General features: G+C 39.1%; 1 protein-coding gene across 2 annotated transcripts in view; it reads left to right on the top strand.

The window, feature by feature from the left end:
* The window catches only part of LOC148950190 (uncharacterized), a 117,930-nt gene that overhangs the window by 12,062 nt on the left and 81,298 nt on the right, over positions 1–24,570 (top strand). For both annotated transcript variants that reach the window (XM_089091498.1, XM_089091499.1), the window contains exon 4: positions 6,350–6,471. In XM_089091498.1, coding sequence (XP_088947624.1) covers positions 6,350–6,471 — 122 coding nt within the window. The remainder of the gene's footprint in view (positions 1–6,349; positions 6,472–24,570) is intronic.

Below are 24,570 nucleotides of genomic sequence, written 5' to 3'. Positions count from 1 at the left end.
TTTAACTAAACCCCCTGTAACTGAACCCCCACGTAACTGTAACTGTGTGTAACCATGTAACTGTGTGTTAACAGAACACAACTGATGAGCAAAAAGTGATGCAAGAGAGGGGTAATACCGAACTCTCAGCTACCATTCATGGGAGACATCTGACAGTTTATAAGTGACCATGGAATTCCTGTGTTGTTTTAAAGTCACTTTTCTGTGAATAGGCAGCGTGGCGGCAGAGTGCACCTTGCGACGATAAATCACATCAGTCCAGTTTTTGTCAGGAAAAAATTACTCAGTGATAATTTATTGCTCCCGCTAGCATTATGTGTTTCTAGGTCCGGGCCTAGGGACCTAGTGGTAAATCCAGGCCTGAGCGTGCACTTATTTTCTTTTGGTGAATTGACTTTCCCTTTAAGCACTCTCTGAAAGTTCCTACTTATGACACAAATCCCTTTTCAAGATATTCCTTCTTGAAAATATGCTTTCACATAATTTTTCGTGGTTTAGTTCAAGTTTCACCTCCTATACCCCGATCTGTGTAATATTCAGCTTGATTTTCATAACCATATAGCGATAATTTAAAAGCTGCAAAGGTCATGGTAAGAGCAGCAGAAGTAATAATAGTGTTGAATTAGTAGTAGTAGTAGCAGTAGTAGCAGGTAGATGCCCCAAAGTTTCATCTTGATACGCTAAGCTGTTCCAAAAAAAATTGCTGAGACACCTATATCAATAGTCTCTATATTATTACTACTTACCAACTTTTCAAATTTAAGGTTTTTACAGAGGGAATGGTCTTAAAAGCTTTGAAAGTGGGTCTTTTGATTGGAAATTGAAAGTTCGAGTTTAATTTCTGAGACTCAAGGTAATTACAGGACAATCCGCCTTTCCCTCTTCCCTGCCACCCCCCCCCCCAAATACATACGATCAAAATAAAATAAACATTTTCTTCAAAATAGTCTGAAGATCAAATAACCATGCCTTTGGCGGTTAACAACCCCACCAGCAGCATCTGGGGCAAGGGCTGTAAGTTAAGCTAGTTGCTCATTGCTAACACATAAGGTTTTTGTAGAAAAAAAAATTGTATGAACTTTGGGGGGGAGGCTCATTCGATTGGAAATCAAAATTTCCAGTGCACTTTTTCAGAGTTAAAAGTGATCGGAGGGCTTCCACCCCACCCTATTTTTCCCCCAAATACATCCGATCTAAATTTTGGGACGGCCATTTTATTTAAAAATGTTTAAAGGTTAAATAACTATACCATAGTTAAATAACTATGGTTCATAACCCTATTGTGTTTTACCCAATGTAAGTACGGTGGTTGAGTTGCACGAGTGTTCAGTAGCACGAGGGTTCAGTTACACGGGGGTTCAGTTGCACGGGAGTTCGGTTATACGGGGTTGAGTTGCACGGGGGTTCAGTCACATGGGGGTTCAGTTACACGGGGGTTTAGTTAATTGGGGGTGAGTTGCACGGGGGTTGAGTTGCACGAGGGTTCAGTTAAAGGGGGTTCACTAGCACGAGGGTTCAGTAGGACCAGGGTTCAGTAGCACGAGGGGTCAGTTTCACGGGGGGTCTGTTATACGGGGGTTCAGTTGCACGGTGGTTCGGTTATACGGGATTCAGTTACACGGTGGTTCAGTTACACGGTGCTTCAGTTACACGGAGGTTCAGTTACACGCACACCTCCAATAATTCATCCTTTTTACTAGCCTTGTACTTCTTAAAGACAAGATCCGCAAGCCACCTCCAATAACTAAGTTAATAAACCTCTCACCTAAACATAGCATCCTTTTATTATACTCTAATTGTAATTTTCCTAATCTAGCACCCCTATCGAAACCCCAAATTTCTGTTCCATGCTCCATTGCCAACCTAATACTATCTTTACGACATACTGACCTTAAACAAGTACTTAGAATAATTCCTGTTAAATTGTACCCCTTATTTTCAGATTTCTTGTGAATACCCCATTTACGATCCTCTATTAACCTACACCCTAAGTCAATAAACTCATCCACAACAGGCAAATTTTCATCCCTCTTTCTCCCCCTTCCCACTTTTCCTAAAAACCAAAACTACTGATTTACTAACATTAATTATTGGCTCTTTCCCCTGTAGATACACCTCTAAAATATTAAAAAGCATCTGTAGGTTTTTTGCTGAGTCAGCCAACAGAACAGTGTCATCAACAAACAATAGAACAAAGAACTGCATCACATTAAGCTGTACTAGTAGAGCCTAGTTTTGCTCAAACTTCTTCACTGTATCGTTCAGATACAGTGATGAAACCAAGCAACCTTGCTTCACTCCAAGTCTACTTACAGCAACTCTAGAGAGAGATTCTCCAACCCTTACTGACACCTTAACTACATAATAAATATGAACCAATATTTCTGCAAAACGTACCGAAAGACCTAAATCGAATAAAACTATTATTAATAAATCCCTTCTAAGCTCATCGAACCCGTTCCTGAGATCTAAGAACGTAGAACATAAACTACCATTCTTCTTCTAGTATACTTTTTAACTAACGAGTCCAATGTAGAAATCTGATTTACCGCAGAGTATATCTTTGTATTTCCTGCCTGTATTTCACTTAATTTTCTCCCTTTTTCTAACCAAACATCTGATCTTCTTGATCGAGTCTTCTCAAAGCACTTACCAATGCTCTTCCCCAAGTAAATACTTCTATAGCTTACACGTTGAGCCGTCCTGGCCGAGTGGTTAGCTCACTGGACTTGAAACGCTGAGAACGAGGGGTTGGAATCATGGTGTCGCTGGTTATTTAAGTTGGAAGGTGGGGGAGGAGGGGGTCAGTGGTGTGACTTTGTAGCTCAGCCAAAGTTGACCCAGCTCTAAATTGAGTACTGGGGGAAATTTCCAAATTTCCCCAGCTGGGGAAATCTGGGGAAAAACTTAGGAAGCGTCAAATGATTTGCCCCCAACCACGTATTGTACTCCCGGCCGAAGGCAGTGAATCAGGAGATCGGTCCTGCGCAACGCCAACCAAGAAGATTGGTCAGCATGCGAAAACGTTTTGTTTGTTTATTTTATATTTTTTTACATTTGAGGACACATCACCTATTTTAAAAAGACAGACTACAATTTATGTAGACCATGGCAAAAGCTACTGAGACTTGAAAAAAATATCAGAAATTTTTTTAGATATTAATAATAGGGTCCAAGTCCAAAGGCGAGTGGGAGGGAATACCATCTGTAGAAGATTTCTTCCGGTTCTTCGAATCGTTCCAAATTGTACCTTCTTAGATATTTTCACAAGTTTCAGATCATCTGGGCCAGGTGATTCTTGAAGGGCCTTGCACTCCTTTAATATGTGCTTGATTTCTATTGTCGAATCATCACTCCTAATTAGCCTTTCTTTTTCTTTGTTTTCTAAATATTCTCGCCAACTTTACGCTGGTTCCTGGTTTCCTAAATTTTCTTGAGATGCTACTAAAGTTCCCGATTATTGCTGGAATAGAAAGTTTTCCTAAGTTGATCTGTTTTCAGCTCTTCAAATGCCCTCTTTTTCCTTTTAATCAATCTTGCAGCTTTTCCGATGCAAGTTCAAGCCGCTGTCTCTGAGAAGTGCAGTCCTTATCGAAAAAAAAACAAACTATTTTCCTCTCCGTCTTTCGGCTATTTTTTTTACCTTCAACATACATAATTCTAGCGATCCTCTCTAGGAAATCTTCCATTTTTCCTTCCTTTGCTATTGGTCCCACCTGTTCCAATTGCTGCTGGGACTCATCTGATGAAATATTCTTTAAATCTATTCTCTCCTTCCTGTCCTAAATTCAACGCTGTTTTACACCTCATGCCGTATCATGGGGGGTCAGCAATCCTTTTATGGACCTTTTCTTCTAACTCACCCTGATTCCTTCTAAATAACTTTAATGAATGAAGCCCCGATGGGCACGTGATCAGATCCGGCCACTGACCAAACCCCTAAATACCTACGAAAGGATAAAAGAGAAATATCTACTAAAGTATAATCAATAGCACTTGGAGACCCCTCTGAAAAATTCGTAAAACCCCCCACAAACTCATGCTTACCACAGGGAAACATGTCTAAGAGTAAATTCTTTTACCTTCATAAACCTTTGTATATTGAAAAAAAATCTCGCTAGCTCAAGAGGCATAGTTGGCATAATTTATTCATAAATTACTGTGTTGATAAGGGCATGGATTGAACATCCATGGATTAAGACAGAGATTTTGATTAGGAATTGACAGTAAATAGTCAAAGAGTGAAAGAGATTTTTCTGACGGATTTTTCTTAAAATTTTGCTGACGCTGATCAGACAGTATGAACTTTTTTGTCCTTGAACATTTTCCTGTAGTATATTTAAGCCTGCAATGTATTTATGCTCTTCTGTATTCAGTGAAAATGTTAGATGGCGTTGGAATTTTAATAACAACAATTTCAAATAATGTTTGCAGTCTCATAATAATTTTGATGATGCTTACCTTGATTGTTGTCCATTAGTGAAATAAAACACAGTTTGACTTTAGGATTTGTCAATCCACTTCCAACATATGTTTCTATTTATTTTGCTTTCAACAAATGTTTTATGCTCCGATGTCTTCTATTAAATTTCGAGGTCTGAAAATACGAATTCACATTAGGTTCTAAGCTGGTCGAAACTAATGTTCACACAAAAAAAGTACTATTTTTTTCCAAAATTATGCTAAGAGGAGTACCGTAAAATTAGTACCTTTGCAAGATGTACTGTCAAGTCGCTGTTTTTCTAAAGATAGTACAGATGTGCCGCAAATTGGAACAACGAAGAAGATATTGGTTGTGAGAATACATTCTCATTTCATTGTTCGCCACGGCTACGTTTAGGGTCATCTTTATTAATATCTGAAGATAGAATGACATAGTGACTCGGTTCTTGTTTTTTAAATTTGAATATTTTAGGCATTTCCTTGTGCGATTCCTTATCAAACAGTTATATGGCTAAAAGTTCAATGGTGTTAAGCTACTGGATTTTGGCGACCAGTTCGCCTCACCAAGTTTTTAAATTGAAATTTCGAGGAAGTTTAAATTGTAGAATGTTATTTCTTAAAGTTTAATTCAATTTTTCAGTTCAGTTTGTTTAAAAGTCTTAGGTACACAATTTTAAAATGATTGGTTGTGAGAGAGAGAGAGAGGGAGAGAGAGTGAGAGAGAGTGAGAGAGAGAGTGTGAGAGTGTGAGAGTGTGAGAGAGAGAGTGAGATTGAGTGAGAGAGAGTGAGAGTTTGTGTGAGTGTGTTAGAGAGAGAGAGAGAGAGAGAGAGATAGAGATAGAGATAGAGGGATAGACAATGGAATGTAGGAGAACTAAAAAGAGCCTATATTCACAAATAAATTATAGATTATAAGTAACTTCGTGTTACCAACAAAACTCTACTACAACTACTACTAACAACTCACTGCAGCCCCAAGCCGCCCAAGGTCAACACAGCTGCACACACTCCTCCATGCCGATCTATTCAAAGCCTCCTTTTTTACACCCTCCCAGGCAGTTCCCTTTAAATCTTTCCTTACAACATCCTCCCACCCCGTTCGGGGACGACCTGCTTTTTGTTTGGACCCGGACGGTTGGCCGACTAGAACAGTCTGTGACAATCTGTCATCCTTCATCCGTAGAGTGTGCCCTAGCCATCTCAAACCTTTTTTTTTCATTAAAGCCCTGGAAAGCGGGCTTGAACCATGCTTTTAGTACTGCTTACTGTTTGAGATACGGTAAGTCAGTCGGGTAATCAAAGCAATCTGTAGGCAATTTCTCTAGAAAACATCTGGGCAGTTCTCCTCCGTTTTTTGGAGCACCCACGCTTCAGAACCATATTTGACCACTGTAGCTTCCAATATTTTAATCTTGGTTCGTTAACTTATCTTCCTATTCTTCCATTTTTTTTCAACTGTGAAAAACACCCTGGGCTTTGGCTATTTTACTTTTAACACCTTCAATGCACCCATCGTCTTTACTATTAATACCATCTAGGTAGGTGAAGCTGTTTACTTGAGCGATCTTCTCGTTACCCAACATAATCTTTTCACCTTCACTTATTCCTAGTCTTAGCGACTTAGTCCTCTTAAGACTAATTTTCAAACCTATTCTTGCACCTTGCACTCGATAACCCCTAAAACTTCATTCAATTTTCTAAGATTTTTGTCTAGGATGCTTAAGTCATCAGCATAATCTAAGTCCAGGAGAGTTTTAAATTAAATATGGGACTGGAAAATTTAACAGAAGCACCATCTCCAAAAATTTGCTGCTGATCTTTTCCTTTAACCTTGTGAGCCATTTTCCTATCAAAATAGTAAACGGTTTTATAGTATTATGTTTTTATCTTGTACTATTTTTTAGGGTTAGTTCAGGAACTGCAAAAGGCTAGTTCTGACAGAGCGGACATTCTTAGTAGCTACTGTGACAAGGTCCAGTCCCTTGCTTACCAGAAAAGTCAACCATTTGTGCCTTATCAAAACCAAGTAAGTGATTTCATTAATAGTTAGGACTGTATTTTTCCAAAATTATTAATATAGTTTTTATTCATATGATAGCCAATAAATTGCAGCAGTTGTTGCAGTTTCTGTAAGTTACAAAATCTGATTTCCTTCAAGAGTAAGAGCTAGCCGAATGTATTTGACCCATGTTTTAGTTTATTGTCCTCAGGTTTAATACGATTACTAACTTTTAATCTAACTTTAGTAACTTTAAACAAATCAATAGAAGTAATAACTTTGGAAGGCTATATCTGGAAAGCTGGAAAGAGCATTGAGCTTAGCCTTGAAGATTTAATAATGCGCAAAAATGGGAAATAAAAGCAAACATCTAAAAAGCTGCAAGTACGTGCTCTTCTTATTTTTACTCCTAATTTTATTTGATTAAAAAAAAATAATTCTAATAACAACAAAATCAGATTTTGAAATTAAGATGTAACTTTTTCTCTATCTGAAGTTCTTAGCAGGAAAACTAGCATTGGTTTGGCGCAAATGCCAACAATTAATTTTGTAAATTGATGAATCGCGAATTTTAAATTCAGTTAGTTACGAGTGGGGAGAGGAGGGGTTGAAAATAAAAATTGCACCCGAAGGAAGAGGTTGATTTTCAGTTTTCAAAATGCAAAACTTACCATAGTGATTTCTCGATTTTGTGGCACTGTTAATGTCACATAGCGAAATCACATGCTTTTTCGTGACATTTCTTAATGAAAATTAAGTGCCTGATAAAATGCCTAAGTTACCTCCGCGCATTTATTTAGAAAAAAGGCAATAAGCTTGATTGCATATTTTACGTCACCCCATTTATTTTTTCAAACTCATCAAATCCCTAATCTAAGGTTCTGTATGAATTTTATATTGTAGTTCTAGATCAGTGGTTCCCAACCGATTTTGGTCCTTGTCACACCTCGGCATTTCTGAAATTCTGATGTCCCTCTCGTGAGATTTAAATTTTGTTATTCAAAATTTTGTGTGTATTCTCCTGAAGGAAGCTTAAACGGTCATAAACTTGCTATCTTTTTTGGAATCGTCCTCTAGACATATTTTATGCTAATGAGAAATGTTGTCTGATTTCAACACCTTTTATGCAATGCATAAGGTCACTGCAATACTGTACCGCAGTGACATAAGGTCACTGCGATACTATCATGTATCTTTTTCGCTCTTTAAATGCATTTTAATGTGACGTCATTCACATTAAATTTTTTCAAAATTAAGGCTCTAAAGTATGGTCAGCCGAAGGGTGTACGTCCTGCCCATGACCCACAGAAAATATTACTATGCCCCACCGGTGTAGCTTGCGCCCCATGTTGGGAATCACAGGTTTAGAGGCTGTGCTTTTTTCTGCTCTGTTTCCAGTGGATGGAGTTACTGGTTGCAGTCACAGTTTCCTTGCTACCTTTATTCTAGGCTCTGATAGGAGTCGAACTGGCTTTCGTAGATGGATCTCACATGGCCAAATGAAGCCAATGTCTTACTACGTTATAATAAATGTATTGCTTCTGTTGTGGATCTAAGTCGAGAAATTTATTATTCTGACTGGCTAACTTTTGTTTAAAAGTAATAAGAGCGCCTCGTTTATGCTGGTTTAACAAATATACTGGTCGAATCTTATTTAAATATATGCCCTATTTGTGATTTTTTTCCAGAAATTTTCTAGCAATAGAATTTTGCTTTCAATTAGACATACTATTTGGAAGTCATTCGGCCGTTTTGTTTGGCGGATTGTACCTCAGCTTAGTTTTAATCACTCACTTGTTCCATAGGTTCCAAGAGTAAGATAGTAGGATGTAATAACCTGATTAATGGTTTTCTACTTGCTTAGTTTTATGTCGCGATGCCTCTGTTGTACTGCAACTAGAAAGAATGCCTCCAATTTATTGATGAATATGATTTTTCTATCATAAGAATTTAACAGATCAGCCATTCACTTTCCATGGTTTTTAGTAAAGTAAACAAAAACAATTTAGGCTTAAGTAAATGTGCCATATTCATTAATAAAGAAAACATTTTTACTTTTTTCAAAATTCAAAAATATTTTTGTTGATCTCCTTTGATGTTTAATCCTCAAATGCTAATGTTTCAACTTCAAATGATTAAAGACAGTCACCGTATATATGGGGGAATGGGTGGGAGGGGTGATATTGTTGTTGTCCTATATTTTATGTTGCTAAGAATAATGCAAGGTATTCAAATATTTAGTTCTTATTTTTTATTTAATTTACTGATGACGGTCACTAAGTATATGACTGAAATATCTAGTTTTTAAAGTCTAGAGTTATTCAACTCCCCTAATAAGCATTTGTGTCTCTTATATAAGGAGAAGCGGGTCAGACATGCCCCCTCCCCATCTCAATTGGTAAGAAGAGAGGGATCAACGTGTGTTATTATCTTTGAACCCGCCGTTTAAAATGTGGGGTCAACCGTAGGGTCAGTTTGCTAATGTTTCAACTTCCAATGATTAAAGACAGTCACTGTATATATGGGGGAATGGGTGGGAGGGGGTGGTATTGTTATTGTCCTATATTTTATCTTGCTAAGAATGATGCAAGGTATTCAAATATTTAGTTCTTATTTTTATTTAATTTACTGATGACGGTCACTAAGTATATGATTGAAATATCTAGTTTTTAAAGTCCAGAGTTATTCAACTCACCTAATAAGCATTTGTGTCTCTTATATAAGGAAAAGCGGGTCAGACATGCCCCCTCCCCATCTCAATTGGTAAGAAGAGAGGGGTCAACGTGTGTTATCATCTTTGAACCCGCCGTTTAAAATGTGGAAACAAAGTAGCATTGCTACTTAACAGTTTTCAAATTTTTTGACAGATTTTGTCTGAAAATACCGTTTTTCATATAAAATTACTTTTTGCTCAAAGAAAAGCTGTCAAAACACAAGTTGTGCTGCTTAAGTGTCAGCAGCTTTTGGAATTCTGTCGAATTCTGCTATTGGCAGCTTTGGAGCTTTTTCCACGCCTGCCTTTGAACTATCTCATATATTTCAAGTCCTCATGAGTAAGATTTATTATTTACCATCCAACGCCAGCATTTAAATAAAGGTCTAATAATTAATTAGCCTCCTCATTTTCCAGTGACCAGTACGTATATGAGAAAGATGGAATTTCTTTTTCCGATTTGGACGTAGCTGGGGCAAATAAAATATATTTATCCAGTTTCAATGTAGTAAAATTTGCCCAAAATAAAGTTGAAAAATGATACGAATAGGAAGGAGATATATAAAGTCAAAGTTGTGTATATAAAGCCAACATTCCATTATTGGAATGTTGTCCAGTTGTGTTGTATTGAGGGATTTATGCTCCCTGATTGATTTATTATTATTATTTATTTTTTTGATGAACTTGTCGAATTTTTATTTCGACAGGAATATGTCAGGTTGGTAACCTGGTCATCAGGCGATGCTGCATTAAATTATTTGTCTAGTTAGTTGAATCTTCACTGACTACCGCCAGTATTTGTACAGTTTGAAACTGAGGCAGGGTATTTATTTAAATTCCACCTCATTGCAGTGTAAGTTGTTTGTCCTATTGATTTCCGTTTGCTCGTAGAAGTTGCAAAAATGAAGTTTAAAAACAAAAAGTTCGTAATCTTGAGCAATTTGAAATTATATCACGTAGTCACCAAAATAATCTGTTTAGTAATTAAATAAGAAGGGAATACCTTTTTTTTTCAATTCGAGTTTCGACGAAGAAATGCCTTTCTCATGACCGATTAATGTTTTTATATTTTGAAATGTATGTAGCAACTGTTTGAATTTCAGTATCAGAATAGATTTTGGTTACAAAACTCAAAATGTGTCACGGTGTTGAGTTCATTGTGCCATATGGCTAAAAGCTTCGTTGTATTGATTGATGACGTCAAGAAAGAGCTTAGTATCTCTTTAGGTCCGTCCACTTTTCTCAGCGTGTATAGATTTTGAACGGTTGTATTTTAAGTGGCTTACTTTAAAAATTTTTTTTATCATTTAAATTTTTTTCTAATTATGTTCAGGTGTGTCATGTATCTTACATGAAATCCCAGAAAGTACAAAATCTTAATACTGCAAATTCTTGATCCCTTGTTCATATCAATAAGGTAGTAAATAGATTAGTTTCTAACTGGATTTTTATCAATGATTTAGGACTTTCTAGTGCTGATAGCAGGTAATTAGCCCTCGGCGACCTGGGTGATAAAGCGACACTATCTATCCACAAAGAGGGGAGATAAGAACTGTATTGTTCAATGATTAACCTTGACTAATTTGGGGTGGAACTGTTGTATCTAAATGGGGATGAGATAAGCTCTGTGCCGGACGTTATGAAGTACGTGGGAAATCATTTACCTGTGCAAAGAAAACCTCAATACTTTAAAGCGGTAAATTTGTAATTCCACGCTCAATTCCAATAACTCTTGTAGAATATTTCAAGAATAGTAATGAACCTGAAACATCAATGTGACAGTGAGATAATTAACAGTAGCGGTGTTACTGTTATATTATAATGCTATATAACAGGAACGGGTTTAGGCGTCATAAACTGGGGGGGGGGGGCAAGGTGTACAAAAATTACAATTGCGACAATTTTTGTGCCAATTAAGTACCTTAATATGAGTTAAAAATATAAAATAAAAGGAATTTATTTTAAGGAAAATTGGGGGGGGGGGGTGGGCAGCTGCCCTCCCCCTGTATTTGTGAAATTTGTAATTCCACGCTCATTTCCACTAACTCTCGTAGAATATTTCAAGAATAATAATGAACCTGAAACATCAACGTGACAGTGATATAAGTAACAGTAACGGCGTTACTGTTATATTATAATGTTATATAACAGCAACGGTCTTAGGCATCATAAAAGGGATTGGGGGTTTACAAAAATTACAATAGTGACAATTGTTTAGTCAATTAAGTACCTGAATAGGAGTGTAAAATGTACTTATCTGTTATAGCAACAACACTCAAGTTCTTGGTTGAACAGAACCGGTTTCTTTCTGTAGTTTGTTTCAGCGTAGCGTGAGAGAGTGTAAATTCGTCATTCACCAGTGAATGTCCAAAATACCTTTTTTTCTCCTTGGATTTAGTCAGTGTTGCCAGTCAACTTTTTCAATTTAATGCAAGGTCTGATGATGATAAGATAGAATAGGTTAGGTTAGGTGAGGTTAGGTTAGCTTAGGTTTTTAACCCCGTTTCTGATATTTAGAACCAAATTTAACATAACCGACCATAATCTAACTTAACCTAACACAAACTAACATAATTTAACCTAACATAACTTTAACTTTTACCATCATAGCTTGCATAAGACTGAAAAACCTGACTCGCAAAGCTAATTGAATCCAAGAAGAGAAAAAGGTATTTCGGACATTCCCCGGTGGATGTCTACTTTAACCAGATTTCGGACATTCACGGTAACATATATACACTACATTCTAGTTATATTTTTAATTAAATATTTTAGTTGGTATTTTGGTTAGGTTATGTTAGAAATCATTTAATATAATGCGTTCTGGGGGCCTGATTTCCATAATTCTCTGTTGTAGTTTCCATAATTTTGTTACTAGAGTATTTTATTTTTATCCTACTCAGGTATATTTCATTAGGATTAACCTAACTTTATTTCTTGAGTTTTGTTGCTATAACAGATAAGTACCATGTAAAAATATAGAATAAATAAATTTGATTTGAAAAAAACTGGAGGGGGGGGGGGGAGCAGCCGCTTTTCCCAATTCCCGGGTCGAGAACCGCCACTATATTTGACGGTAAAATTTTTCGCAAATTTGCCCGGCTAAAACATTTTTTTTATTCTTGCTTACTTCTATAAAACGAATTTTGAAATTCTTGGCTACCGAAAAAGGGGTTCAAAGCACAGTTTTGTGGAAACTAGCCTCGTAGGACATCAATGGTCTGACAACGTGTTTATTATTAAAATGGGCTAAAACATCCCTGTTCTAATAAAAATCAAAAAAGGAGCCCGTGATTAAATATAGTGGTAGGCGAGGGGCATTCCAGAGCATGAAATATCTACGAATAAGAAAATTTCTGACACAGCAAAATAAAAATAAGATCATGAAAATATCTTCCTAAAAGGGGGAGGAGCGTAGCGATGAATCCCGCTTATTATGAACGATACAAAGGAGTTCATCCCAGAAAGATCGAAACATTCTTGTATGTACTTTTATGTTATTTTTCAATAATTTTATGTTATCTATAATTGTGGAACTGAATCGCTGCGTCATATATTTATTTTTATACCATCCAAGGAAGATACTAATATGAAGCAAAGGTAAACCCTGCTTCAACGTCAAGTCTAAAAAGGCTGTCAGAGCAAAGTAGAAAGAACACAAACGCTGGCTTTTTGTCTAGGTGAAAAAGATCGAGTATGATTCGTGAAAGCGCTTAGTGACGCTGTTCGTGTAACTCGCCATTCCTGGCCACAATACAAGGAGAATTATGCCACCAAAATTCAAAATGCATCGGGAAAAAGCTGTCTGAGAGCTGTTAAAAGAGTCTATGCCATTGTCAAAATTAATATCTATTCACTCCCTGATACTAACGGATCACAATTCAAGATTCTCAGGCAAAGACTGAAGCTCTTGGTAAGGCTTTTGCTGAGGTTTTAGATCTTGATGACAACGGCAAGAAAGTCCCTGGCTTTCCTCATCGCACAAATATAACCCTCAACCGCGTCCACTACTCTTCTCTAGAAGTCCAACGGTTTCTATAGTGCCTTGATGTAACAAAATATCCGATCCAGATAATATACGAAACATCGTCCGCAAAACACCGTAGTGCTGAGATAGCTGGTCCTCTCTCATCACTCTTCCGCCTCTACATTCTCTCTGGATCCTTCCCAAGGATATGGAAGTCTATCCACGTCATCCCTGTTCTCAACCCAGGTAGCGACTCTTCTATAGACCCGTAAGCCTCCTCTCTTGTATTGTTAAGGTCTATGAGGGCATTTCCAATTAAAACCTTCACGTCGAGGATGCATTATAGTGTTTGCTTAAATTGATTGATTCAGCGATTAAACTTGCAATTTTTAAGTAAACACAATTCGATTATTCATGTCCTTAATTTTATCTAGCGATTACTCTTCGATAACGACGATATTCAGTTATATTACAAATTTGTTTCACTTAAAAGTGAGAAATAAATGATCACGCACGCACCTTGCTCAGTGTTCTTCCTAGAAAATACAACCTGAGTAAATCCTGTAGAAAGCGATGAACTTCAAGCGCTTGATGTGGTCTTCTACTTGAGGTCCTTGGAAGTTTTCTAAGGAACCATACTCTCTGTGTAGTTGCCGATGGGTTTACTTCCAGTGAGTCTCAAGTAAAGGCTTGAGTTCCTCAAGGCAGTATCCTTGGACCCACACTTTTCCAGATTTATATCAACGACAGAGGGGATCATCTTACTAACCCTCTACGTCATTTTTCTGACGATGCCATGGCCCATGCAAGCGTCTATAAACATGGGTTAATACAATATTCCCTGTCCCTACAATCGGATCTCATGGAGATGGAAAAGTGTTCTGATGCCTGAATTTTCAGTCTCAGTGCATCCATGACTAAGGAGCTATTAATCACACGATCGAAGGTCTAGCGTGGATATGCCACCTTTATCTTCAAATGTGAAGCTATAAAGAGATTTGACAAACTCCGTCTGTTGGGATTCACTTTTCCTCAGATCCCTCTTGGGTACACATCTTGATCGGGTGCGATTTTCTTTTTCCCCTTCTTCAACAAGAAGGGATGTCCCCTTCTTTGCGACCCCTAATTAAAGATTTGGTGTGGCGTCCTGGCAGCCAGGTGTCAGGGTCGTATACCTTCGACCCTGGACATGAATGTTTTATATGGTTTTAATTAAGCTACTGTCCGTGTTGGAGGTAAAAAGGAGTTTCTCATACCCTCAGATGCATATCACAAAACAAAAATTGGCAGTTAGGACAAATATCTAACTGCTTCCCCTGAAAATCAATGTGCTATATGATTCTCGCGTAGAAATCACTCTCCGTGATATATTAACAATTCCCGAACTATATACATACTTGTACTTGTTGCACGTTCATGCCGCATCCAGGCTCATCGTGGCTCCTAGCAGATGACGACATGTCTCCTTCCATAGGTTTCGCTCGAGGGTGGCAGGCTCCACAATTTCCAGCCACTGGCGATCCCAGTGACGGGCGTATTTTCGGAATCCTCCATTTGGCTCCAGGTCAGACTTAGCTGTTGCTAGCCACGTCTTCTTTTGGCCTCCTGCCCTCTTCTTCCATGCCGGTACTGCTAGATATTTGAGGTATTTTTGCTTATATAGTCATCTGGTCTGGGCAGTGTGTGGCCAAACGATCACAGTCCCCTCTGCTTAACAATATCGGAGACAAGTGGGTGATCCCCACATCTTGTCCCGGGCTCTTCGTTCGAGATTCTATCTGAGAGGCGGATGCGCAGGATATAACGCAGGCATTTGTGGAATATATTCAAGCTTAACGCTTCGGCTGCTTTAAGTGACCAAGTTTCACATCTATAGAGGAGCACAGATAGAACCATAGCTTCATACACTCGGAGCTTTGTGCGTGGCGATATTTCGCTCCGCCTCCAGAGATACTTCCGTAGCTGAAAGAAGACACTCCAGGCTGACGATATGTGGCTCCGGATTTCTTCTGAAGATTCACCGGCAGGGTTTATCATTGCTCCTAGGTATTTGAACGACTGGACGTCCTCTATCTGATTACCATTTAGGGTCACAGGGTTTTCATCCATCCCATCTGTTCGTATGGATTTTGTTTTTGGTAGGCATATTTGGAGACAAGTCGTAAGTGCCTTAACTGCCACGTCATTTATCATAGCCTGGGCTTCTGCAACGGATTCAGCAAGCATTTCCACATCGTCAGCATAGTCAAGATCTGTGATGCAGAAGGACGGGCTCACTGCAACGTCCTTACAATTGTCCAGGACCCTGAGGATCCAATCGATGACGAAGTTCAACAAAGTTGGTGAAAGGACACAGCCTTGACGTACACCTTCCTGGATCAGGATCAGATCTGAAAGATCGCCTTCGACTCTTACCCGGGCCTTTGTTCCAGCATAGTATGCCTTGAGCAGATTGATGATCTTCTCAGGTACTTCGTCTCTCTCATTGCTTCCCATATTGCATCACGATGGACCGAATCAAACGCGGTAATGAAGTCTATTAAGATTTGGATTGTTTCCTGCTGGTGTTTAAATCGGTGTTCAAGGATATGTCACAGTCTAAAAATCTGGTCACAGCAATCCATGCCCGGCCTGAATCCTGCTTGGTTGGGTCGCGTTCGGCTGTTTCTGGTGTCTGAATATATTTAAAAGTATGACTGCGAACAGCTTGGCAGCAATAGGGATAAGGGATATACCTCGGTAGTTTTTGCAGTCCATTTGGTCTCCTTTTTTGAAGATAGGGACAATTATTGAGGTCTTCCAGTTATCTGGTATGTGTTCATTGTCCCAGCCTTCGGCGATCACGCTATGAAGTTCATCCACCGCCACCTCGGGGAGAGCTTTCAGTAGCTCGGCAGGAATCCCAACTATTCCTGGGCTTGTATGGTTTTTTAAAACTTGGATCGCCTTAATTACTTCATCCCTGGAGGGTGGGTCCGTACATACATTTTCATGAGCCTGGTTGTGCGGGGGTTCTGCAGTGCTGTAAGTGGTTGCTTTGGATTACTGTTGTCTCCTGGTCTAATAGCTCTTGGAAGTGAACTCGCCATCTTTCGATACTTTCCTTGCTGCTTGTAAGTATTTTCCCATCCTTCGCCTTAAGCAAGGGGATGGTAGTTTGCTTCTTCTTCCCAGTGCATTCTCCAAGTATCTGATTGAGTTTTCGTGTTTCGTTCCGTGATGCGGCTCTTTCCATAACACTGGCAACATTAGACCAGTAGGCTTTTCTGTCAGCTCTTGCCGATTTGTGACATTTTTGTCGTAGCTTTTTGTTTGGGGGGACTTCTCGTTAGTCATTTCTTTTTTCTTGGCAGAGAGTTTGACTGTCTTTTCTGAGATTCATTTAAAAAACTTCTTCCACGAAATAAGTTTTTCAAAGAAAAGTAAAAAACTCAATTAAACCAAAAATGTGCAAAAATAAAATCCAATAATCTACCAAGCGTGAAACTGCCACAAATCACCATCGATAAATAAATGAAATCCAAAACGAACTGAAATTACAATAAATAACCGAGTCAAACTCAAAACGAGCAGAAATTAACATAAGTTGGGCTCAAAACCCCTATGCCTTCCCAAGGCCAGAACGTAATTTGCACTTTACTGTAAAAAGTATAAATGTTTTTACTTTTATAACTTTAATCTAAGTCAAATAATATTAACATTTTGATTACTAAATATCAGTATATGTATATTAAACTGACAATGCACATTCATTTGTATTTTTTTCAGTAAAGTGCTCACTTCAAACTATTAAAAAAGGCGCTAGCCATTTCAATTTCCAATCAAATGAGCCCTTTTGAAGTTTCTACGACAACGCTTTCAATAAAAACCTTATATGCCCCCAGGTCATAACTTACAACCCTTGCACTGAGGACTGGGGGTTCATCCTCAAAGAACTAATTTTCAGAATTTTCTACTACGTTGAACAAAATGGATATCTGAAAATTTTGATTGGATGTGTTTGGGAAAATTTTGGGCATGAGAGGAGGGTTAGTTACCCTCCAATCACTTCCGACTATTAAAAAGAGCACTAGCCCTCTCAATTTGCAATTGAAGAGCACCTTTAGAAGTTTTTGTGACAGCTCTATCTATAAAAACTTATATGCCCCCAGGGCATAACTTACAACCTTTGTCCTTGGGGCTCTGGGGGGTTTGTCATCCTTAAATACATAATTTCCAAAACTTTCAACTACGTTGGACAAAATAGCTATCTATAAACTTTGATTGTTCTTGGGGAAATGGTGGGCGTGATAGGGGGGTTAATTACTCTCCCCTCACTTTCGACTATTAAAAAGGGCAATTTCAATTTCCGATCAAATGAGCCGTTTTTGAAATTTCTACAACAACTTTCTATATAAACCTTATATGCCTCCAGGGCATAACTCACAACCCTTGCAATGAGGGCACCGAGGGGGTTATCATGTTAAAAGACCTATCTTCCAGAACTTTCAACTACGTTGAACAAAATGGATATCTGAAAATTTTGATTGGACGTGTTTGGGAAAAAATTGTGGGCGTGAGAGGGGGGTTAGTTGCCCTTCAATCACTTTCTACAATAAAAAGGGCACTAGCCTTTTTCAATTTCCAATTGAATGGCCCTTTTTGAAGTTTCTACAACATCGCTTTCTATAAAAACCTTATATGCACCCAGGGCATAACTTACAAACATTGCCCTGAGGGGTTGTGTGGGGGAGGGGTCGTCATCCTTAAAGACCTGATTTCCAAAACTATCAACTACGTTGAATAAAATGGCTATCTAAACATTTTGATTGGATGTGTTTGAGGAAAAGGTGGGCGCGAAAGGGGGGTTAATGGCTCTCAGATCAGTTTTGACGATTAAAAAGGGCAGTAGCCCTTTGAATTTCTAATCGAATGAGCCCTTTTTCAAGTTTTTACGACAAAGTTTTCAATAAAAACCTTATATGCACCTAGGGCATAACTTATAACCCTTGCCCTGAAGACTGTGGGGGGACTGTCCTGCTCAAAGGTATAATGTCTTGAACTTTAAACTGCGTAGAACAAAATGGCTGTCTCAAAGTTTTGATTGGATGTGTTTAGGGAAATGGTGGGCGCGGAAGGGGTGTTAGTTGCCTTCCAATCACTTTCGACTATTAAAAAGGGCACTAGCCATTTCAATTTCCAATCGAATGTAAGTAGTAAGTAAGAATAAAAGTAAGTATGACGGCACTAGACCCTTAAGGTCCAAACCGGCGATGCTGATCTCCATTTTGTGGCCCTCAGCCAGGAAGTGCAATGGGGACTGGGGGCCAGCCATCCTGTTCTTTCTCACACTCTTCCTGAATACTTTCATCCGATTTCTCCAGGTACCCTTTTAGAGCTGGGTCGACTCTGGCTAAGCTTGCAGAGTCACACTACTGACCCACGTTCCAAACCCAAGTAACTGGCCACTCCAGGGATCGAACCCGTGCCCCTTGGGACAAAGAATTCTCAACCCAGCGCACGTCCACTTAGCCAGGACTTCGATTCCAATCGAATGAACCCTTTTTGAAGTTTCTACGACAACTCGTTCTATAAAAACCTTATATGCCCCCAGGACATAACTTACAACCCTTGCCCTGAGGGCTGTGTGGGGGATGTCATCCTCAAAGTCCTAATTTCCAGAACTTAAAACTACGTTGAATAAAATGATTATTTCAAAATTTTGACTGGTTGTGTTTGGGTTAAAGGTGGGCGTGAGAAAGGGGGGGGGTTATTTGCCCTCCAACCAATTTCGTCTATTAAAAATCGCGGTAGCTCTTTGAATTCGAAATTGAATGAGCCTTTTTTGAAGTTTCTAAGAGAACATTTTCTATAAAAACCTTATATGCCCCGAAGACGTACTTACAAACCTAGCCTTGAAAACTGTGGGGAACCGTCCTCCACAAATACATAATTTCTATCTGGAAATTAACTGCGCTGAACAAAATTGTTATCTCAAAATTTTGATTGGATGCACTTTACTGAAAAAAATACAAATGAATGTGCATTGTCAGTTTAATATACATCACAGTAGACAGAATATACCAGTAAACTTATCGCAGATCATTTCTGCTCTTCGTTCTCGGTGCGAACAAAAAGCTCCTCCCCCTTATTTCTGCATTCCCGCTAATCTGACTTCGCCTATGTTTATATCTGCAAAAACGTTCTCCGGAGCACTCGCACCCCTTTCCGGGTTTTTATAATGGGTGAGATTGAGAATGATCATACTGATAATTCTATAAACTGTGATATACATATACTGATATTTAGTAATCACTCTAATTTCCAATTGAATTAGCACTTTTCGAAGTTTCTACGGCAACCTCTTCGATACGAAGTGCCCTGCTCTAAAGGAATAAAATAATAAATAAGACATTGTGCCAACATCGTTCTTATATGCCCCCAGGGCATAACTTAAAATCCTTGCCCCGAGGGTTTTAGGGGAGTGTCCTCCTCAAAAATATATTTTCTATCTGGACATCAACTACGCTGAACAAAATGGCTATCTCAAAATTTTGATTGGATATTTTTGGGGGAATGATGGGAGGGGGAGGAGGGCTAGTTGCCTTCCAATCACTTGAGTATTAAAAAGAGCACTAGCCACTCCAATTTCCAATTGAATGAGCCCTTTTCGAAGTTTCTACGGCAACTTCTTCGATACGAAGTGCCCTGCTCTAAAGCAAAAAAATAATAAATAATACATTAAGCCCACATCGTTCTCATATTCCCTCAGGGCATAACTTAAAACCCTTGCCCCGAGGGTTGTGGGGGATTGCCCTCCTCAAAAACATATTTTCTATCTGGAAATCAACTACGCTGAATAAATTGGATATCTCAAAGTGTTGATTAGATATGTTTGGGGAAAAGGTGAGCGTGAGAGGCAGGTTAGTTGCCCTCTAATCACTTTCGACTATTAAAAAGGGCACTAGCCCTTTGAATTTCCAATCGAATGAGCCTTTTTGGAAGGTTCTACGACAACGCCTTCTATAAAAAAACCTTATATGGCCCCAGGACATAACATACAACCCTTGCCTCAACGGCTTGGGGGACTGTCCTCCTCAAAAACATAATTTCTATCTGGAAATTAACTACGCTGAACAAAATGCAATCTTAAAATTTTGATTGGATGAGTTTCGGGAAATTGTGGGCTTGAAAGGAGTGTCAGTTGCCTTCCAATCACTTTCGACTATTAAATAGGGCACAAGCCACTCCAATTTCCAATTGAATTAGCCCTTTTCGAAATTTCTACGACAACTTATATGATACGAAGTGCCCTACTCTAAAAAAAAAATTAATAAACAATACATTGTGCCAACATCGTTCTTATATGCCCTTGCCGTAACGGCTTGGGGGACTGTCCTCCTCAAAAACATATTTTCTATCTGGAAATCAACTACGCTGAACAAAATAGCCCTATCAAAAGTTTTATTGGATTTGTTTGGGGGACTGATGGGTGGGGGGGGCTAATGTCCCTCTAATCACTTTCGACTATTGAAAAGGGCCCTAGTCACTTTAATTTTCAATCGAATGAGCCCTTTTCCAAGTTTCTACGACAACTCCTTTGATACGAAGTGCCCGGGTATGGAGAACAAAAAATAAAATACATTGTGCCAACATCGTTCTTTACTTAGGCAGCACGATCGCGCTGCCTATGATTTATACAAGAACTTTCTATTTAAACCTTATACGCCTCCAGGACATAACTTACAACCCTTGAACTGAGGGCTCTGAGGGAGTTATCATCCTAAAAGACCTAATTTCCAAAACTTTCAACTACGTTGAACAAAATGGATATCTCAAAATTTGATTGTATGTGTTTGGGAAAATGGTGGGCGTGAGAGGGGCGTTAGTCGCTATTCAATCACTTTCAACTATTAAAAAAGGCACTAGCCTTTTCAATTTCCAATTGAATGAGTCCTTTCTAATTTTCTTAGACAAAGTTTTAAATAACAACCGTTTGTGCCGCCAGGGCACAACTTACAACCCTTGCCATAAGGGCTCTGGGGGAGGGGTTGTCATCCTCATAGACCTAGTTTCCAAAACTTTCAACTACGTTGAATAAAATGGTTATCTCACCATTTTGATTGGATGTGTTTGGGGGAAAGGTGGGCGTGAGAGGGGGGTTAGTTGCCCTCAAATCACTTTCGACTATTAAAACGGTACTAGCCCTTTGAATTTCAAATTGATTGTGCACTTTTTCAAGTTTCTACGACAAAGATTTCAATAAAAACCTTATATGCCCCAGGGCATAACTTATAACCCTTGCCCTGAGGGCTCTGGGGGAGTGTCGTCCTCAAAAACGTATTTTCTATCTGGAAATCAACTACGCTCAACAAAATGGCGTGGAAGGGGTGTTGGTTGCCTTCCAATCACTTTTGACTATTAAAAAGGGCACTAGCCATTTGTATTTCCTATCAAATGAGCCATTTTTGACACGTCTTTAAAAACATTTTCTATAAAAACCTTGCATATCTCCAGGGTACTGTTTGCTAACCGTATGGCGGGTGCTGTAGGAGAGTTCCATCCATGAAGTTAAAGTTTCTGTCCGAAAATCAACGACGCTGAGTAAAATAGGCGTTTCAAAATTTGATTGGATGCGTTAGGGGAAATAGTGAGCATTTAAGGGGTGTTAGTTGCCTTCCGATCACCTTCGACTATGACGAGGTGCAGAAGCCACTCATATTTCCTCAAAAACATATTTTCTATCTGGAAATCAACTACGCTGAACAAAATGGCTTTCTCAAAATTTTGATTGGATATGTTTAGGGGAATGATGGGCGTGGGAGGGGGGGGGGGCTAGTTGCCCTCCAATTACTTTTGACTATTAAAAAGGGCACTAGCCACTCTAATTTCTAATCGAATAAGCCCTTTTCGAAGTTTTTGCGACAACTCCTTCCATACGAAGTGCCCGGAGATGGAGAAAAAAAAATAATATATTGTGCCAACATCGTTCTTTACTTAGGCAGCGCTATTGCGCTGCCTATGATTCATTTCTTGGTTTTAGCTTGACAAACCCAAGTATGTTTGAGGCGGCTTCATTGATTTGGTCTTTGAATTTGCTCCATTTCTTCTTAATCTTTATCTCGGGGCAGTTGGGGCACTAATCTGTCAGGGTTGCCTCCTTGGTGTCATCTTGAAGGACAGCGAAGCGGTTTGAGAGTTACGGTCCAGGGCCTGGACCGTAAACGTCAACGGTCTGAAATTTCTTGGACAAACCTTGCCTACAAAAGGTACTTGCTTACCAAATTTTATTGCGAGTTCGGGCACTTTCGTGATAGGTTTGGTTTGAATCGTGAAGATAGCTTTGAATCGGTAACTGTGTACACCTTTGAAAACCTTTCCTCTCGATCCCTATTGATGATGGTATTTGCCCCATAAGTTCCAAACAGATTTGGGTACTTTTGTTACAAGGTTGAACAAGTGGCGTGCGTCTCTTAAAATTATTATTCTCGTGTCCCATTGGTCCAAGCTTCTTTCCCTATAACTTCAAGCCGATTGATGAGAAAGAAAACCGGCCTAAATTTCTGCTGAAAAATTAGCAGTGAGGTTAGAGGGGCCACGGGACCACTTTTTGCCTCGAATCAAGCATATTGAAAATTTCGGTATGATTCCAGTTCAAGCAAGGATTCACCTGCCCACTTTTTTCCTAAAAATGGGTGGCGGTTGCTGGGAAAACGCAGACCCACTTTGATCCTTCAGGGATTTTCAATCATACAGATTGAAAATCCTTGCGATATTTAGGTTCAAATAACTGTAGCCTTTCTGCTAAAATGGTGGCAGTGACAGCGAGTGGGGCAAGGGTTATCTGGCTGACACCATCCGCTGAAACATCAATGCTGGATCAACGGCAACTGACTGTCCGTTAATAACTGGTGCAGCTTTATTAGCAAGCGTTGCGGCCACAGACTTTTTCTCGAATTTTTACGTGTTGAAGTTTTCCCTTCCCATGCTGTCCATGATTTCTTGTCTGACGGATCTAGCTGTGTCGACGTTGGCTTTTTCTCAGCCGTAACAAAAGTAATGTTTCACAAGCTCAGGTTTTCTGCGAAGGGGGTAGTCTCGTCTAGAATGCAAAGGAGCTTGCTAGTGTCATGATTGCCGTTTTCAGTCCTCGACTCTCTAGCTTCTTTGTGCTGTTTGCTCGCCTCGTATTGGACCTTAGCACAAGTTTGCCTCTACGAATTAATTGCAACAAGTAGGTGCTGAGAGTACCCAAGTCAGCCTCGGCAACTCATTCATGCCACTTACCCTCGTAAGACCACCTTTAGTTTTCTACGAACGCATGAGGACCTGTTCAATGACCAAATCTGATGACAGACCCGTTCAAAAATTTTCGTATCTGCGGATAACATATCTCCCGTTCTGAAAATGTCAAACACGTCGGGATTGCTAGTTTTCAGCTGTTTCATATTTTGCAGTTACACCGTGGCAGGCTTCGCATACAGCAAGTGATTGGACGCTTCGAATCGATCTAGAAGCACCCGAAGGATTTTTATATGTGAGGTCCTGTGAGGTCCAAAACCGGTCGCGAAAGGATTATGAAACTGCTGGAATATTTAAGTGAAAGTTTTAATTTTACGTTCAAATAAGGGTGATTCTAGACATCAATTTTGTTGTTGTACGCCACGAATGTTGTCGGAAACACGAATTTCACCTCATCAAAATCAACCTCAGCGTCAAAAAACCTAACTTTTACTTTTACGTTCAAATAAAGGTGATTTTCATATTCACCGTGATCTAATACTCTATTCTAGACGTCCTTTTGGTGTTGTATATATGGAAACAAGCACCCCCTCAAAGTCAACCTCAACAAATCACATATTTGTGAAACAGCTAGATGGGCAAACTTTGCATATCTGGAATCAGCGCTTTTTTCTGAGTCGGATAGTCAAAGAATCATTTCTCTTGCAATTTGTTTCGGGTTAGGCGCTTTTTTTCACACACTTCCTGGATAATTGCCTGAGCTGTGTTCCAGCAAGGTGTAACATGGGTATCTCGGGCTATCCTTCTGCTACCTTTTCGACCATTAGAAAAGCTGAGGTTCTTGTGTTGCCACTGATCTATTTTGTTTCTCTGGTTAAAAAAAATTTTGAAAATACTTGCGTGATTTCGGTTCGAACAAGGTGCAACCTGCCCATCTTTCTGGGGGGAGGGGTTGCAGACCCCCCTTTTGTATTAATCAAACAGTTCGTGGTAATGAACTGCAAGTAAGGAGCGACACGGCTCAATAGTAACCGAAACTTAAAAAAATTGGAATTTCAATACCAATAGATACAGCAAAAGAATCAGATTTTAATGCTGATTTTAAATATATAACTTTCATCAAGTTTAGTCCTACTCATCAAAAGTGACGCGCCTGAAAAAATTTGCCTTATTTTCGAGAAAAGGGGGAAACACCCCCTGAAAGTTGTAGAACCTTAATGATAAT

This window comes from Artemia sp. Qi Xiang Cuo, chromosome 7, assembly GCF_049724085.1.
Source record: "Artemia sp. Qi Xiang Cuo chromosome 7, ASM4972408v1, whole genome shotgun sequence".
Lineage (NCBI taxonomy): Eukaryota > Metazoa > Arthropoda > Branchiopoda > Anostraca > Artemiidae > Artemia > Artemia sp. Qi Xiang Cuo.
The sequence above is the reverse complement of the archived record's forward strand: the minus strand, read 5'-3'. Positions and strand labels throughout refer to the sequence as shown.